This window comes from Oreochromis aureus, linkage group 7 (assembly GCF_013358895.1).
Source record: "Oreochromis aureus strain Israel breed Guangdong linkage group 7, ZZ_aureus, whole genome shotgun sequence".
In the NCBI taxonomy this organism is placed as follows: domain Eukaryota; kingdom Metazoa; phylum Chordata; class Actinopteri; order Cichliformes; family Cichlidae; genus Oreochromis; species Oreochromis aureus.
The window spans coordinates 53764668-53782143 of NC_052948.1; the positions used below are offsets into that span (position 1 = coordinate 53764668).

At 39.0% G+C, this 17476-nt stretch overlaps 1 protein-coding gene across 3 annotated transcripts in view; it reads right to left on the reverse strand.

The window, feature by feature from the left end:
• The window catches only part of adamts6 (ADAM metallopeptidase with thrombospondin type 1 motif, 6), a 72179-nt gene that overhangs the window by 31316 nt on the left and 23387 nt on the right, over window positions 1-17476 (reverse strand). For all 3 annotated transcript variants that reach the window (XM_039614308.1, XM_039614307.1, XM_039614309.1), the window contains 5 exons: window positions 15536-15677; window positions 10039-10146; window positions 6568-6713; window positions 3688-3751; window positions 684-786 (listed from right to left, as the gene is read on the reverse strand). In XM_039614308.1, the coding sequence (XP_039470242.1) occupies window positions 684-786; window positions 3688-3751; window positions 6568-6713; window positions 10039-10146; window positions 15536-15677 (563 nt within the window). The remainder of the gene's footprint in view (window positions 1-683; window positions 787-3687; window positions 3752-6567; window positions 6714-10038; window positions 10147-15535; window positions 15678-17476) is intronic.

Below are 17476 nucleotides of genomic sequence, written 5' to 3' on the forward strand. Positions count from 1 at the left end.
CACTGTAACATTGACAGCAACAGAGACAGCGCTACTTGCCAAAAACAATTACACTGACATCCACGTGTAGGTTATCTCCTGTTTTTACATGACGCCTCAGCCCACGGAGCGCTATAAGAGAGGAGGTGATGGATTTGACAAAACAGACTTAAGCTCTCACATCTCTGAAAGAAAACAAAAGCTGTGTTTACATGCTTCAAACTTTATCACTTTTCTCTGGGATATTTGTGGTTTTAGTTAAGTGGATATTTTCCTTGATCTGCAGACTTCAAGGAGAGACACTCCTGCCAGTACCTATGACAATACAACAGTCCTTCCACTGGTATTGGCTCAATAAAAAACTGTTGATCCAGAGAGGGGAAAAAAAGCCTGAGATGGGTCCAGAAACCAGACTAGCCTGCAAACTGTCATTTGAGACACAAAAGGGATGATAGGGAGGCTTTACAGCTCAGCTCTTAGAGAGTTTTGTCAGAGCAGCAGCTTCAGCTCTTAGCAAGTTCAAACTGAGAGTGAGTAATTATTAATTATTTAATATGAATTCAGTGGGAGTGAATTTAACTCTGATCAAACTTCATCCAGACACCATTGCCTATATAGTAATTAATCGTTCATGTTATACAGAAATACTTTGAAACCATGGATGTACTGTACAAACAGCTGATCACAACTAGTCCTGAACTCACCCCCAGTGTAAGGCTTCCAGTTGTAGTACTTCCCGCGGAAAGGGGAGTTGTCAAAATCAGCGCACTGCTTCTCTCGGAAATCACGAGATCCTACAGGGCACGCCTGCAAACAACAGTGAAACTGAATGTGAATACAAAGGACCAGTTCACATTAGACTGGTGCCAGTGACCTTTGGAATTAAGGTCAGTAAGAGTGATCTCCAGCAGCTTGTCAATATAATAACTGTGTGATCTGCCATGTAATCGGTTCATGTCAATATCTCGTCATTTAACCAGCACCATCTGCACTGCATTGAAATTAATCTGGAGAGTGACTATACAGGTTAGTACCAACAAGCCCACAGGTCTGGTACTCTCCACCTCAACGAATTCAAGTTCCTAAACTGAACCTCTGATAACAGCTAACACTTTAGCCCTCCAACCTCCTTTGACTTCTGAAAAGCCAAATTGCTAAAATCAAGCTTTAAAACAGGACTTGACAAACCAATCACATCAAGGGGGTACATCCATCTTTTACAGAGTCTATGTGTAGGTTTGCGTGTTGTTGCCTTTTGAGTAAATTAATTATCTGCTCATTTTATTTTCTAATATCCCTACTTTATTAACAATGTCACATTTTTTTTTTTTTTTTTTTACAGAGTAAAGAAGATATGTTTCTTGGCATTTCTGTCTGAGAACATTGTGTTCTGTGTTCAGATGAATTGTTTATGTGTGGATTTATGATGGATAATGAAACATTTCTTTGGCTAGCTAATTAGAAACATAAACCGAGCCAGAGGAGGTGAAACAGCCCAGTATAGAATGCAGGCCGGGGCAGACTGAGTTCTGGCTCTGATTCTGGGATGGCACTCTACTGTGTGGATAATGCGCCAATAAGAGGAGGTAAAAAGTGGAAAGAAACACTTTACTGGTGTGAAAAGGTCCTTAGGAACCGCAAAACACTCTCCCTCGGTACAAATAAAGGCTCTCGGGTCAAAGCTGTATTTCACATGCTCAGAGTGTTCCATGCTGGAGTGGGCCATAGGGAGGATAGGCCACTTTCATTACCATTCAAGTGTTTTGCCAATTTAGCCGCTTTAAACTTGCACATCAAACATGCAGATCCAGTCAGAGGAGACAGAATAATATTATTGCAAGTGTGTGTTGAAATGAGAACACAGTACCAAATGAGATTTACATGTGCTAACGTCTGTTGGAACAAAAGAAAAGATCACTTTAATAATGTTGGGTTTTCATCAATGTTTAACTTGTTGATTATCGACTGATTAAAATAATAATAGAACAAAAGGCACAAAAAGGGAGAAAAGTCCTATCATTTAAGCAACTGGAGTCCAGTTGCTTAAATGCTTGACACTTTCCCTTCATTATCTTGACTTTAAGCCAACACAATTTAAAAATTAAAGTTCTTAAAAACGTATTGTCTGTGCCTCTTGAGGACCTTAATATAAAAAAAAAATGTGGTATTTGTAGTGGGCTTTATAAACAAATCTAATTAAATGTCAGTGCTCTACCAGTGCTTGACCAAAAATGAGAAATAGAGTGAAAAAGACAACAAAAGAAGTCAGATAAGAAGATAAAATATAAATAATAAAAGGTAACAGAATTACCACAAAAATACAATTGTGAAATATTATGCAAAATAAATTGATTGCTATAGAATGTTAAAACAAAATTATTATTATTAATCTCAGAGGTTTCTTCCTGTTAAAAGGGTCTTTTTTCTTCCCACTGTTGCCAAGTGCTAAGCAACCTCCTACAATCACTTGCCAACCGGTAAATTGGTAACTTCTGGTTATCATCAGGGTCACTGACAAGTCTTTAGGCGTGGATGATTGGGATTAGCAATCTATTTTACAGCAGCTGCCTCCAGCAACTACTCGCAACCAGTCAAGGAAATATTCATTTAACTGTTCTTAGAGATAACACGTTAAGTTAGATGCTAGTGGGATGGCTCTATGATTGGCATGCTCTTGGTAGTCCACCAGTTTGGTGAAATATTGCAAAAATTACTGTGATAAAATCTTTATACTGAAGATATGCATGGTAATCAGAGGATGAATCCTAGTGATTTGGGGGACCATCTGACATCACCAGCACCACCAGTTTTAATTTAGGTAATGAAATATCTCAACATGTATGGCATAAGCACAGATTATGATTAAGACATATGTTTTTTTAACTATGCTAAAGAGAAAAGATCCTAATGACTCTGGCAATCATCAGATCTTTTTCCAAGGACTGCTACTACCAGTTTAACTGTTTTGAATAAATAGGCTGTCTGCCATGAAACTTGGCCCACCCATTTATATACTTTTGAGGATAATTTGTGAGTATTTGTCATTGTATCTACATTTGGCACGCTCTCTCACACTCACATGCTTCTTTGGACAAGGTGTGGTTAGTGTGATGAAATAGTGGTTAGGGACATTGCTTGTTTTCCAAAGAAAACACTCAGTGCTTGCTCAGAACTGTTATTTTTAAGACTTGTGGTTAAATGTCTACTAAGGCCCTAACTATTTCAATTTTCACCTAGTGAATAAAGGCCACCTAGAAATAGTTGAACAGAGATCTTAACTTGCAGCCATGTCAAATATTTGGATAAAACATTGCTCCAGACCTCAAAAAAAAAAAAAACCTTGCTTCTTATGAAATACACATTGAACTGTCATCATCGTTTGACTCAAGTGAAATGTCACAAACAATAAATGAACTATAAAATGACAGAGGGCGCGAATAAACCCAAAGTCACCAGGGGAATATTGAATCTCTGCCTGTTCATTTTTATCATTGTCTGTCCTACGTTCCAGGAAGAAAATATGTCAGAAAGCTTAAAGGCAACGTGATGCTGTGAGCTAGTGAGCAGCCTGTAAAGCCCTTTTCTAAGATAACATGTTCTGCAGGAGAGCTGTGGAAGAGCAAAGAGGTGATCCAACAATTTTTTAAGTCGCTCACATGCTACCTGGCAGAAAATGAAAGAGGGAGGCAAAGAAATGAAGAAACTCACGTTAGTGTTACAGGATCTGTATCGTTTCCTCTCTCCGAGACAGTACTTGCCTCCTCCAGATGGGCTGAGAGACACAACAGAAATAAATGAGGGATGGGAAAAAGAGACACTTTACATCAAACCACATAAAACACCATAAATTATATTCACAAATTCCTCTCAGAGATTATCTTTAGGGCAAACAGTACATAAGAGATTTTTTTTTCTGATGAAACAGGCGCAAAAAAGTCTCTGCCAGAAAACAAAGAGTGTTTGTGTGTCAGCATTTGCTGCTTTGTTGAGCATCTGTGCCAATGATTCATTCAGGAAATCCAAGCTGTTCTAAGAGCTCTTAAATGTGACATGACATTTCAAGTCTAATGACTCTTAACTCATGCTTTTCCTTCTACTACTCTTCACTACACATCTACCACATCTCTGAAGGTTTTCTTTTCCTTTCCCTGTCATCTCTCTGCTTTTTCTCACCTTCAGAAGCCTCCCTTCCCTTCGCTTTATTGCAAAAAAACTGTGAGACAGGCCCTGTAATGAATGTGTTAGAGGCTGTGTCTGGCTGTGTTTTTTCTGCCTCCCTCCTCTTGCATGGCTGAGCAGCAGTGATCACCTTACACAGGTGTTCCACATTATGCCTGTGCATTCACCTCCTCCCCTTTTTCTTCCTTCCCTCTGGTTCACCCTGGCTCTTTTTCTTGCCTTCCCATGACGTGTTTGACGTAATACCTAGTTTCCAAAACAAAGGAATGCGACAATGGAAGAAGGATAAAGATCCCAGATGTCTACTTGCCCGCCAAAGGTGCACTGGTCAATGATTTGTCTAGTGAGGACACATGGGAGGTTTTAAAGTAAACCTACGCATCTCCATAATCTTTGAAGAAGAGTAAGCTATGTCTTAACTTATTGCACGTCACATTGACCGCATGAGAACAAAGACTAAGAGCCTTTACAGTCAGTTGTAATGGCTGCAAAGTATTATCTGAAACAGCTAATATTGGTCTTTGTGGTAATTTCAGGTTACTGTTACACTGAGGCTTGCAGATTTTGATTTGAGGTGTTTTTGTCTTAACTGACAGTTGCGTTGGTGTATTCCTTTCTTTCCCCATTTCAAATAACATTTGTCCCTGTTGTTCAAATTTAGAAAATGGTAAAGAAGAAATCCAGGCTTTCAATTGAGCCTTGGAAAGCCAGTTACTATGGCTCATATTGCACACTTCTCTACTTAGACTCGCTGTTTTGAGTACATAAGTGTGTTTCACAGTGACAGTGAAATGCACTAATGCACAGTGCACTACGAGTACCCAGATGGTGAACTCATAACAATCAAGAAGAGTGTGGAACAATGTTCACGTCCTGCCATCAACGATCGTCATCTTCGGTATGCAGCAGAATGGGAAGGACCACCAATTTTCAACCAATGGTGTCTACACTAGCCATGGACAGTATGCCAAAAGGACTTGAGGGTTTTTTTTACAGTATGAACTGAAATAAGTGACTAAGACTCATAAACTCAGCAGCCAAATATTCACAAAGGTCCTGGCAGAGGGCCATTTTCCCATAAACTTCCACAGGCCCAGGAGTCTTTTTGGAAGCCCTGTGGTGGCCTTAAAAAAAAAAGGCTTATGGCACTTTTGTGATGGCTTCACTTTTTAGAGCCTGAAGCTAAATCTGTATTTTTATACCTACCTTTTATACCTACCTTTAATTTTACTAAGTAAAATTATATCTTAAAAAGTACTTTTCAGTTCAATAGAAGTCTTGACCTATTTAGAACTCTCCTACTGAGTCTGAGACCATTTTGAAAATTTTGGTCGTTACCAGAAAGCGAGATCATCCAAGCTAACGACTAACTGCCAGTAAATGGGTGTGGGGTTACACAAGTTATTGGTCACATCCAAATGGTGACAGTAAAAACATTTATAATGAGGCTAAAAATGGGAATTCCAAAGCCAAAAACATGGTTGAAACCCCAACGTCATCTCTATGGTCAAAACTGATCAAAAATGGAACAATAGATGAACGGATATTATTTCCACACAGAACAGAGGCTGTGTCGGTCAACAATATTTTGAAGTTATTTATGGTTTTGTACATATAAATTCTATTGTTTGTAGGAATGGTGAACTTAATGTATTATAAAATTACAATTACCACATACCACATTAGATTTGAAGCTGCTTAGCTCAGTAGGGTAATTGGGGGACTTTAAAGTAGAAGGTTGCTTTGTTTATCCATAACTACCATAAAATCTATCTTACTAGAAATTTTAACCAGGCGTCTAGGCAATGTTGAACACGTTACTTGAACCAATGTCATAGTAAAATCCAAGACATCAGTTCAACTTTCATTTTAGAGCTGACTCGACTCGACATCGAGAAAAAAACAACAACTGATGGTTTTCTGGGCAGTAGAGATGTTTACAAGTCCAGCAAATATGCAGCAATATTCTTAAATGTGTTTAATAATGACAAATGTGACTCAAATATTCACCCCTACATTTGGCTGTCGAGCTGCTAAATTGTTATTTGTTCTAAGCAGGTGGATGATTTTAAAATGGACATTAAAATCACTGTACCGCATGTGAGAATATTTACACTTGTCATAAATTAAAAACGTCACGACCTGTAGGAGTCAACATAGAAAAACAGGAAAATTAGAGGTTAATATTTTTACTTTAGGTCTAACAGTTTACTTTTCCCACTAAAGAAGCATTTAGCCTTGTGAATATTTCAGACTTGACTGCTGTATAACTACTGTAGCTTGACTCACACTAGGACACACATCCGCACAGCCCCACATACACATGCACATCTACACACAAACACACACTTGTAGGCAAGGACCTGGATGTGTGTGTTCAGCTTGCTGTGGCTTACTTTGCCTACTTACGCTGGGCTGTCACAGTGCCTCATGGAGGAGGATACACCGCCCCCACAGGTCCTGCTGCACTCCCCCCAAATGGACCATGGTCCCCAGCCTCCATCCACACTCTGAGGCCAGGTACCAAACGCAACGCACTCCCCCTGGTAGCACCACTGGGTGGGGAGAAGCAGAAGCAGGCACAGAGTGGAAAACTTTGGTTATTACATATCTTAATAATTTCTTCAGACACACTTACCAGCTTCAAATTAAAGATGCCCGTTCTCGCTATAACATACAGCTTATTAGAATATTTATGAGAATTTATGAATTTATGAGGACACATAATTCAAAATATATCTGCACATAGGAAAATATTGGCCGTGCAGTGTCCAACTTTTGAAGATTTCGTCCAATAATTAATTCTCGTGTCTCTCGTGACTCTTCTATATTTATTTAATGTTTCCATTATGGAAGGTTCCAAGAGAGGTGAGGCAGAGAAAGAGCTGAACTACGTTTCAGGAGTAATCATGTTAATCTGTTCAGAGTTGTGGGGGAAGAGGGGATCAGAGACTGTCCTTTGTCCCTCCAACTGTGTCAGTAGGTTAATAACCCTCTAGAGACCGGTACAGTCAAGGTGAGGGCTAGGCTGAGCTGCTGCGTTCTTTATCTCTCTCACTCATTCACTTTCTGAGATGCTGTCTAAACAAGATTAGCATTGTGGAGAAAGAGAAATGTAGAGGACCAACCGATGAGGGCACAGAACCTCAGCGTTAACTGTAAGTTTATTGGTCAATTTGAACACACAGAAGAAACGCAAAGCTCCCCTCTATTGGTTAATTTCTGGCTGTCTCCCCTCCCGCTTTCCCTTCCCCCAGTCTCTACCTCTATCTCTGTCTGGTCCTGTTGGAAGGGCCTCTCTCCATTACACGCTGGGTGAGAAATGGCTGACATTCATATTCCTTTGAAGCCGTCCCCAGCAGGGGCAGACAGAGTATGCCACTGGCTCTCCTAAAGCTGCTCCAAAAGCTGTTCCAAAGCCCCCCAGGCTCAACCTGGGGCCCCCTGTGTTGTACAGGACTCTGTCCGTGGGCCCTGGTCCTCAAAGGCTCCACTGAGCTAATGGTAATTATGGGTGACAGCTCGTGACACTCTCCTATTCTTCCCTTTTACCCCTCGGACCATCCGGTGACAATGGTTGCCGTAATCCGTGTTAAAACAGTCTCCCCTAACCTGGCTGGCATCAGCACTCGGCTGATGACCTAAAGCCTGGCCTGCTTACGTCTGTGAGTTTGTGTATGTGTGTGTGGGTGTGTGGTTGCACCAAATGCATGAGTGCACACTAGTGAGGTACCACTAGCTACACACAGAGAAGAGAATAAAAGTGCTTGTTTCACATCACAGGTCACCAGTATTAAATATAGCTGCAGTGCTGAAAGGGCAGGTTCACCCAAATTCTAATTTAAAACATATACACTTCCTAGAGGTAGCTTGGTCCATCTGGCAGCCTATTTTCACTTGGAAAAAATGTGTATTCCCTGACGGTTGCTGGCTGTCATTGGGTGAAATCGGTCACTGCAGGCCACTGAACCAAAAACCTCCTTGTGACTGCTTTGGTCACGAGCAGATTGCCGCGGTCACCCATCATTAACTGACTCATATACAAACACTTGCTAACTAAGAGCAGAGCGGTAGTGAAACTTGAAAAGGTGCAATGCAAAGTGCATAAAATAAAAGTTGTGTTACCTCCGAAACCAGCACATTTCAAAAGGCACAACTGTGAAGGTAAACAGTGTCTGTTTCCAATTTGTATCACACTCTTGACATTTTCACAAACACTTAGAGGCTTAGGTGAGTGTGTGCAGACAAGTTGGCAACTTCCATGCAAACTTGCAGCTGACAACAGTAGCCTGCTGGCGACCAAAGCAATCGCAAACAGGTTTTCAGTCAGACACCATGTACTTCATTGTGACCAATTTCACTCACCTACAGCAAACAGTTGCCACAACCACTCACTAAGCAGGCAAGCAACTCATAAGTATTTTAACTCTCAATCTCTGGTGACAGGCAACTTGTCTCTAAAGAATTACAGTCCAAATTGGATTTCCCACAATCACTCTCAGACATAGTGGCAAAGGTTTGCAAGTAACTGCAATCTATTTTATAAACGCAGTCAATGTTGCAACCAATCTGAATCAGTCTGTGCTGATGAGCACAATTCATCTGCGATGTGGCTCTTTCTAATAGGGTCCTTGACTTGACTGGCTACCAGTTGGTTGTATTCTGGTTATATTCCAATATAAAGGGATAGCTCAGATTGAGCAATATGGAGGCAAAGTTAGAGAGGCAAGGCTGAGATCGTTTGGACATGTGCAGAGGAGGGATAGTGGATATACTGGACAAAAAATGTGGAATATGGAGCTGCCAGGCACGAGGAAAAGAGGAAGACCTCAGAGGAGACTCATGGATGTAGTGAAGTGAAGGAGGACATGCAGATGTTTAGTGTGCTAGAGGAGGATTCCAGAGATAGAAGCAGATTGACCACTGTGGTGATCCCAAAAAAGGAGTATGTGAAAAACAAAAGAAGATAAGAATAAAGTTTCCTAGTGCCTAGGCCATTTCCATTTAAATAACTATCCCACAGTAACTATCACTATATCAGGAGGGATTTCTGAATTTCTGAACTTTCATATCGATGAGCTTCTGTCTATACTGAAAATGCAAGTAGTTAATGTGAATTTCTGTTTAGTTTCAAATTTCTGTGCATGTAGATGGCAAAAGATTTGCAAGAGACAGTAACACATTTATGACTTCCTACTGCATTTCCTAGTGACTGTAGTATACAGTGCTGAGAAAAAAATAGTTATACTCTTTCTGAAATGGAGGAATTTTAGACCACTCTTCTTTGCAGAATTGTTTTAATTCAGCTACACTGAAGGGTTTTCAAGCATAAATGACCTGCTAAAGGTTATACCAAAGCATCTCAATTTAATTTGAGACCAGACTTTGATTAGGCCATTGGAAAACCTACATTTTGTTTTATATTACATATTTATATTTACATATTGTCCTGCTGGATAACCCAAATGTGTGCTTGAGCTTCAGGATGCAAACCGGTGGCAAACCCATCCCAGAGTGATAGATGTTAATGACTTTCTCTCTTTATTGTGACAGGTTTTGTCAGACAGGTTCTATTTAGGTGATTTCTTGATTCATCAGGTCTGGCAGTAATCACAACTAGGTGTGTCTAGTGAAATTGAGCTCAGATTTCCACAAAATGTGGTGAATCACAGTTAATTAATGATTGAACAAGTTTGGGCAATTACTTTTTCACACAGGGTTAGGTTTTTTATGTCTTTTTTTCCTGTTAATAAATGAAATCATCATTTAAAAATAGCATTTTTGTATTTATTTGAGACATCTTCTTCTCATATTGAAAAATTGTGTATCTGGAAAAAAAACTTTAACCTTTAAATGTCTGAGAAACACTAGATGACTTACCCCTTTCTCAATGTTGCCTGTCTGGCACAGGGTCCCCTCTGCAGCAGGAATACTGTTAGTTACACAACGGTTGCTTTTGCTAAGGCACCAGAGCTCTCTACACACTTCCTAGGAAAGAAGGCAAAAGCAAGTTGGTCAGAATAAATCAATTCAGCAAGCTGGGGGTGGATTTGTTAAATAAGGCTAAAAATGATTTATCAATGGCCTTTTACTGGTTTTCCTTTTAGTATTTTTTTTTTCGCAGTCTGACAGCTGTGAGAACAACAAAAAAGAATGGCATGGAAATGTGCCTATAAATCCACACAATTCCAGATCGAATCAGAGGATCAGAGATGATGAGACCACATCAAGACTGCTATCTTCAAGAGCCCATATGCTTTGGATCATAGTGTATTTTGAGCAACATGCTAAGGGTCACTGCGTGTTTTTAATGCTCTCTTATGAGAAATGAAGAGTCAGCTAGATCAACACCATGACTAACGTTTGCTCATGTTCATCTCAGGACCACATGGGACCGTGACATCAGTTCAAGAAATCCAACTTTGGCTTCTTAGGGGAAATAAAGAGTGAGCAATAGGCCTCCCAAGTCTTAGATAAAGATGGCTTGTAGCCTAACAAATATCCTTAGTATTACTGATTTGTCTGCGTAAACATCATCACTCTTCAGTACAGAACGGAGAAATCATTTAGATTACTGAAAGAGAAGAAATACACTGTTAAGTTGCCCCCTAATAAATAACTGGATAAAGTGAGCACATGATGTGCTGCACAACCAAGACTGGATTTCCTGTTTAAGTAAACTGGGTTACCTAAAGTCTTAACTTCAAAGGTTTTATAACACAATTGAGTAGAGCAGAAGAACAAGCTCATGAAAAAGAATAATGAGCCAACACGTAGATTCTGACCCCCAAGGTCAGTAAATATCCCACAGCTCTCCAGCTCCTTGAGCCTATCCAGATTCAATAATGCAGCTAACTGCCAGTCTCTGGTTGCAGGGACTCCCCTATGTCAGCTGGTTTTAATAAGCCACCCCTGCTGCTCCATTCACTATCTCAGCCGTGGTAAAAGGTCATTGACCAGGCCTCAACAAACATGGATGCGGGGCTGATAGATTTATGTCAGACGAGAACAAGCTGGTGATAAAAAAGGTCAGAGACAATCAGTAAGAGCCCCACTAATATCAAAAGATTGTTTGTTTTTCATATGTTTCATACATTTTATGACAACCCTTGGTTCAAGGATTTTTATAATCTACAAATTAAGCCTAACCCCCTGAAGGCATTGTGGTTCTTAACCCTGGGAGGCATATAGACATATATATATTGTGTACTGTTCAAGTACAGTGATTTTGTATATACAGTTCCCTTCTTAGATTGTCTGAAGTGACTTCATTTTGTCCATGTTCCAAGATTTGTAAAAAGGATAGAATTAAAGTGGTTGTATACAGTAATATAATGATATACCATTCAAACAATTCAAAACAAACCTCAACCTCCAAAATAATCACAAGTTTTAATCTTACCTCTCCAGAACTGTGTGAGCAAAACCAGAAAAGTTTAAGCATCATAAATAATTTTTTTTTTAAATTTGGTATACCTAATAAGCTGTTTGTTCATATATACTGTATACATGATCCGCATGTGGTGTATGGAAGCTGCAGTGCATTTTTCTGGCTGCTTCTTACTAAGTCAGTGTCACAACTTTTGTCAGTGATAGCTGCCCTGTGCTGTTCTTGTGTTTTGCTGCCGCTCTTCCCAGCTCTGACTCATATATGCACATGCAGAGGTGGAAAGATTCCAAAACTGAGGCAATTCCTGAAAATGGAAATATCAGTTTCTTTTGATATTGCTGAGCCTGAGTGAATCATGACACAAGAATTGCCTGAGGACAGATATGGAGTAATAGCATTTTCAAAGCTTTTTCCTAACATGGGACAAAAAAAAGCAAACAAAAAACTTGAGGAAAATAGTAAAAGCTAGCATTTTACAGGCATGCTAGACTACCTGGAGACAGCAACATTTTGAGCATGGTCACATGCTAACAACAAAAATGTACGTACAATATCTTAGCTTTGCGTAGCAAAAAAAATCTTGTGATAACAAGAGACCTTGAAATTTGTCTTTTGGTACAAATATCAATGAATATCTGAGTTTTTGGTTTTTAAGATATTTCAGACTGGACCATGGTGGTTTCCCCAGACAACTATCAGTGCCATCCTTACAGTTGTGTAGCTACAATGACTAAAAATAGTTTTGGACTGTTGGTAATAAACTAAAATGGTTTTTGATATTGTTGGTCATAGAAAATATTATGCCTTTTTAAAATCAGCAAGTTTGTTGAAGCAGGCACCAGGTCACAAGAAGGAAGCCAAACATATCGCTTGGGTAAACTCCCAAATAGTATGTCCAAACGTGGAAACGTTTGGTACATTCTGGGTAAGAATTGGCTTCAGAAACCAGATTCTTCCATTTATTAAAGCTTTGATCTTTTTCTGTGGTTACATCCATCCTCTCACTGAGGGCATCGATTTCAAAGTATGAAATAAATCTGATCGTCAGATGAAAAACTCCAATCGAGCTCTGATAAATCAGCGCCGGAATTCCACCCTTTCATAAATGGGTGTCTTTCTTGGCAATCTAAAACCACAATTATGAGCTTAGGAGCCAAAATAACTGAGCGTTGATTTGGGCCTTGTTGTAATCTGCTGTCAGATATTTCTTTCAATGAAAAGAAATAACTCTGTGATCTCAACTAATTCTCTGTCCTCTCTTCCATCATGTGCCCAATTTTCTATGTGATGCAGAGCAATATTACATTACTGTCCATTAGATATCAGAGGAATCTTTCAGCTGCTCATTTAAATGTGTGGTTGGTTCTTGTCTTTCACTGCCTGTGTCGCCTTGTGCCCCGTGGTTTTCTCATTAGTCAAGAGGGGGGGGGTGACATATTGTCATTGCAGACCAAAAAAAATAAATAAATAACAGAAGACGGGTATGTTGGCTTCAGTCCTTCATCTGTGAATCTTAGATATTAATAAAAGTATTGTCTTCCTTTTCACCCCCTTTTAATCTAAATGAGGAAATAATGAAAAAAATGACTTTTTCTATGACTTTTTTTTTTTCCACTTAACACTTAGGGTTAACCACACTCAAAGGCATGGTAAGACACAATATGGTTAGAAAACTGGGATGATGAAGTACATTTTCACACATTCATTAATTCCAGCATTGGAAAGGTTAGGGAGAGAGGCTTTCTGATCTAACTGACCATCACAGATGTAGTACACTGGCCTCTTAAGGCACATTTAACCCTCTACAGGAGTTTCCTCAGGACCTTAGACTAAATCAGTCTGTTTTTACCACAGGGACCAGGGTTTAAATGAAGTTCTGTGTTCCGTTGTATTTATCTATTTATCTATTTTCCAGTTTCAGTGCCCAGGTTGGAAAGCTGTAGCCCACAATCAGAGGCAGCAGGACTAAAAACCCACCTGTGCTAACTGTTGTTGCAGTTGTCTGTCATTTGCTTGACATGGCGCAATCTTTGCTGCAAAATCTTCTGCATTACAACCACCTAATGCACTGGAGTCCGGAGTATGTCAGTGGACTCATTTGTTCCAATGAAAATGACCAACTGTCTCAAACAACTTTTTTATTTCCTTGTGAAAATGTAATTTGGTTACTTGGTAGTTTCAGTGTCCAGATAAATTAGATAGTTATTAAAAAATAAGAATGTATAGGGATATATTGCATGTTTTTTTTTATATCGCAGTTAAAAGAAATCAAGATGTCAAGAAAACTAATAAGTGCTAAAAAGATTGGCATTTCTGCATTTACTTTTCAGACAGCTCAGCCCTTTCCATATGGTTATAATATGGGGGCTATAAGGTCAGATAACAAATGTGCAGTACAATTCTAAAGACCTGATGGAAAATTATTGACATCACAGGTCCTTTTGTTTGCTACATTTTGACAAATCGCCAACATGGAAAGACATGTTACAGTAGATACTAGCACTTCCTGTTTGCACTGTAGCCATGTAAAAGGTTTTAACAATGATAATTACACAACATTAAATTCTGAAGGACTTTTTTCTTAGTTACTTTCTTGTTCTACAAAATTTTTAACTTTAAGTGATCCCTTAAGAGTCTAAAACCTGAAGATGCTCAGGTTTACTATGACAGAGCAGTCATGTTACACAACAGTTGCTTTTCTAAGGCACATCCTAGGAAAGAGGGCAAAACAAGTTGGTCAGAATAAATTAAATCAGCAGGCTGAGGGTGGATTTGTTAAATACAGGCAAAAATGATTTATCAGTTGCTCTTTACTGGTTTTCCTTTGAGTGTTTTTCTTGGTGTAGTCTAACAGCTGTGAGAACAAGAAAGAAAAAGACAAATGGCATGAAAATGTGTCTATAAATCTACACAATTCCAGATCAAATCAGAGGATCAGAGCTGACGAGACAACAATGATTTGGTTTTAAGAGCCCATATGCTTTGCATCATAGTGTGAAGATGCTCAGGTTTACTATGACAGAGCAATTTTTAATGATTCCAATGAATATTCATTGATTTATGTATATTCATTCTTAATGGACACTGAAGATCCTAACATCACACCAATGTATGCATAATGTTTCTATGTACAATATTAAGCAAAAAGTCTTGAGTCACCCATCTTTATTTCTTCTGTTTCTTTTTTCTCTTTCTTTGTTTCCCTTCTTTATTTCTTCTATTTTCCTTCCAAGGAGCCGACTGGCTTGTAATATTTTTTAAAAAGGCCTTGAGCAATAACTCTTCAGTTGTCTTCCAGTGTCCTTTTTTTTCTTCATTTGGACATTGGCTGCTTTTTCACTCATTTTTAATCCAGTCCTTGTATCTGACCATTTTCAGATTTTGTTTCTTTGCTTAGCCACTTAATATTGACCTGTGAATCATTCAATCATAAACAGCCACCTAATTCAAGGGATGAACAGTTGCTGTGTCTACACATAACAGAAAACTTAGGAGAGAGATACAGCAGTCTGCTGCTATCTTAAAACACGGTGGAGGCTCTGTCATGGTCGTGTACATTTCAGGGAATTATGTTTATTATTTCTTGTCAACATTGTTGGAATTATAAATACAGAAAAAGGTGGTCATAGCAAATATTGACTTTCTAGCTCATTAGAATTCTACAAATTGTGTTTTTACCTTATACTACATTTCTATGCATGTTTGCACATTTTAATAAATTACTGTGCCTATTTCTAATTACTGCAAATATTCATGTGTTTGTTTATATCCTTATTCCACTTTGAAAGTAAAGTCTAGCAATGTTTGAGTATTGTATCTACTGTGATATATCTTTCACTGTGCACTCTGTGTTCCAAAACTTGCACTTGGGAACTAGAAAATTTTATTTTAACTGCCCAAGACATAATATAGAAGAGAGATCCCATTTTCTCAGTGTAAAGAGAAAGAATCAGAAGGAGAGTAGCCTGAAAGATGCTGGTTTCTTACCCCATACTTGCACTGGCGTGAAGAGGTTCCATACTGGAAGCGACACTGCTCATCTGCATCATACACCTGCCCCGGGGCCACTGTTGGGTACAGGAAGTCTCGTTTCAGAGGTTCATTGTCCAGACACGTCCCCCGACCTGAGCTGTCAAAAAAACAAACCTACAATAGGATTGTTTCTTACACAAAGGAACCTTTCTACACTTGGATAATGGCCAAGTTAGAGATGCCAAGACCAGAACAATTAAAGTCAACCCCCTCTGAGACCTTTGCTAGTTTTCTGTGACTCCTTTAATTTTAGTACCAAACTACTGTTATAGGACGCTTTGACAAAGATCTGAAAAGTCATGTAATTAATGCTGATATTAGACATCAACGCCTCTTCACCAAATGAAGTGTTGAAGCACAAGCAGACATTTTACCCAAGGCAATAGGGTGCAGGCTGTCAGCCTAGAATGGCCAGCCCTCTCTGGTTATATGGCTACGTGCTCCACTATTGTGTGTATGACTCCTTAGACTGAGCCCACCGACTGCCAATTAAATGACAGTTCAGGAAAATAAAGAAAGAAATCTGGAGTTAGATTTGGATCTTATGTCCAGACCTAGGATTGTTTAGTCTGTTTTGTCAAATAAAAATATGCACAACATGTACACCACCAAAACCAGACACACACACACATACATACACACTGCAATTTTGTATTCTAGGAGTTAAAACAATGAAAATACTTTTACCAGCACAGACACTCGCTGGCATGAGGTTATAACTGATTTTTTTCTATGAGAGACTACATCCACTGGTCTTCCCTGAGTCAGAGGATTCTCTTGAGGCAAAGTATTACCATGACTGTTTACTATAAGAACTATGTGTTCCTTCCAGATGTGGCAGCTGTAGCATGCAGTGGAATGCTTCTCATCCCTTTAAAGGCAAAGTGGGCTTGGTGACAACAACAATGTAAGTGCTACACATTATGATTGATCAAACTACAACTTAGGCCCAGAATGAAAATGAGGGGAAGAGTCAACAATAATATTAAGATAAATTAAACACCCGGACATGATTAGCACAGCTATTTTTGTTATTTTTGTAGACAGCATTTTGACTGACGTATAAATTTATGTAAAAATCATCATAAAAACTCATTTAATTGACTTTCACATTGTAACTACCTGTCTAAACTCACAGACTCCTGGTGCTTGAACAAGAATGCATAAACAAAATATATTATATATAATCTTTGTTTACATACCAAATAGAACTTATTATGTATGTTTTATTTTCAGCGCTGAAGACCAAGAAGAGCAAGTCATCCTTCTTTTCTTTTTTCTAATCTTTTCTATCTTTCTCTTCCCTTTCTTCCATTTTTAATCCTCTATTCTCTGTTAATGAAAGGAATAATGTTTTTTCTTGACTCTTGTCCCTCGGAGGACCCTCTCATCACAGGGAGAGGCAGAAAAGCCAGCCTATGAGGCCCCTAGACACCCTGTGTACTAAGGGCAAGCCTCAGTATTTATTAGTTTGGAGAGAGACAAACTAGTCAAAGTTTAAACATAGAGACTATTATTTGACATCGTCGCAAAGGCTTCCCGTCCAGTGGATTTAGCCAAATTCATTATGCTGAGCGGAAATGTCTTCTAACAAGCAGGAACTTCAGCTATCCCTGTACTCTGGGACTAGTCATTCATGAAGATATTAAGCCTGCTGAGTGGATCCAATAAGTGGTGAGGCAGCAGTATGTTTAACTCAGTATAACCTAACAATTATTATAAGGTACAAGTTTAATATGAAATTCATTGCAGTATGTGGTCTCTGAGAGTTTAATAAACCCAAACTGCCTTCCTTTTAACATTTAGAACAAACTGGCACGCAGACTCTGGAGAATAAACTATGACTGAACTGTGAGCGCATTCATAAACCATTCGTAAAAAACCCAAACAAAGCAC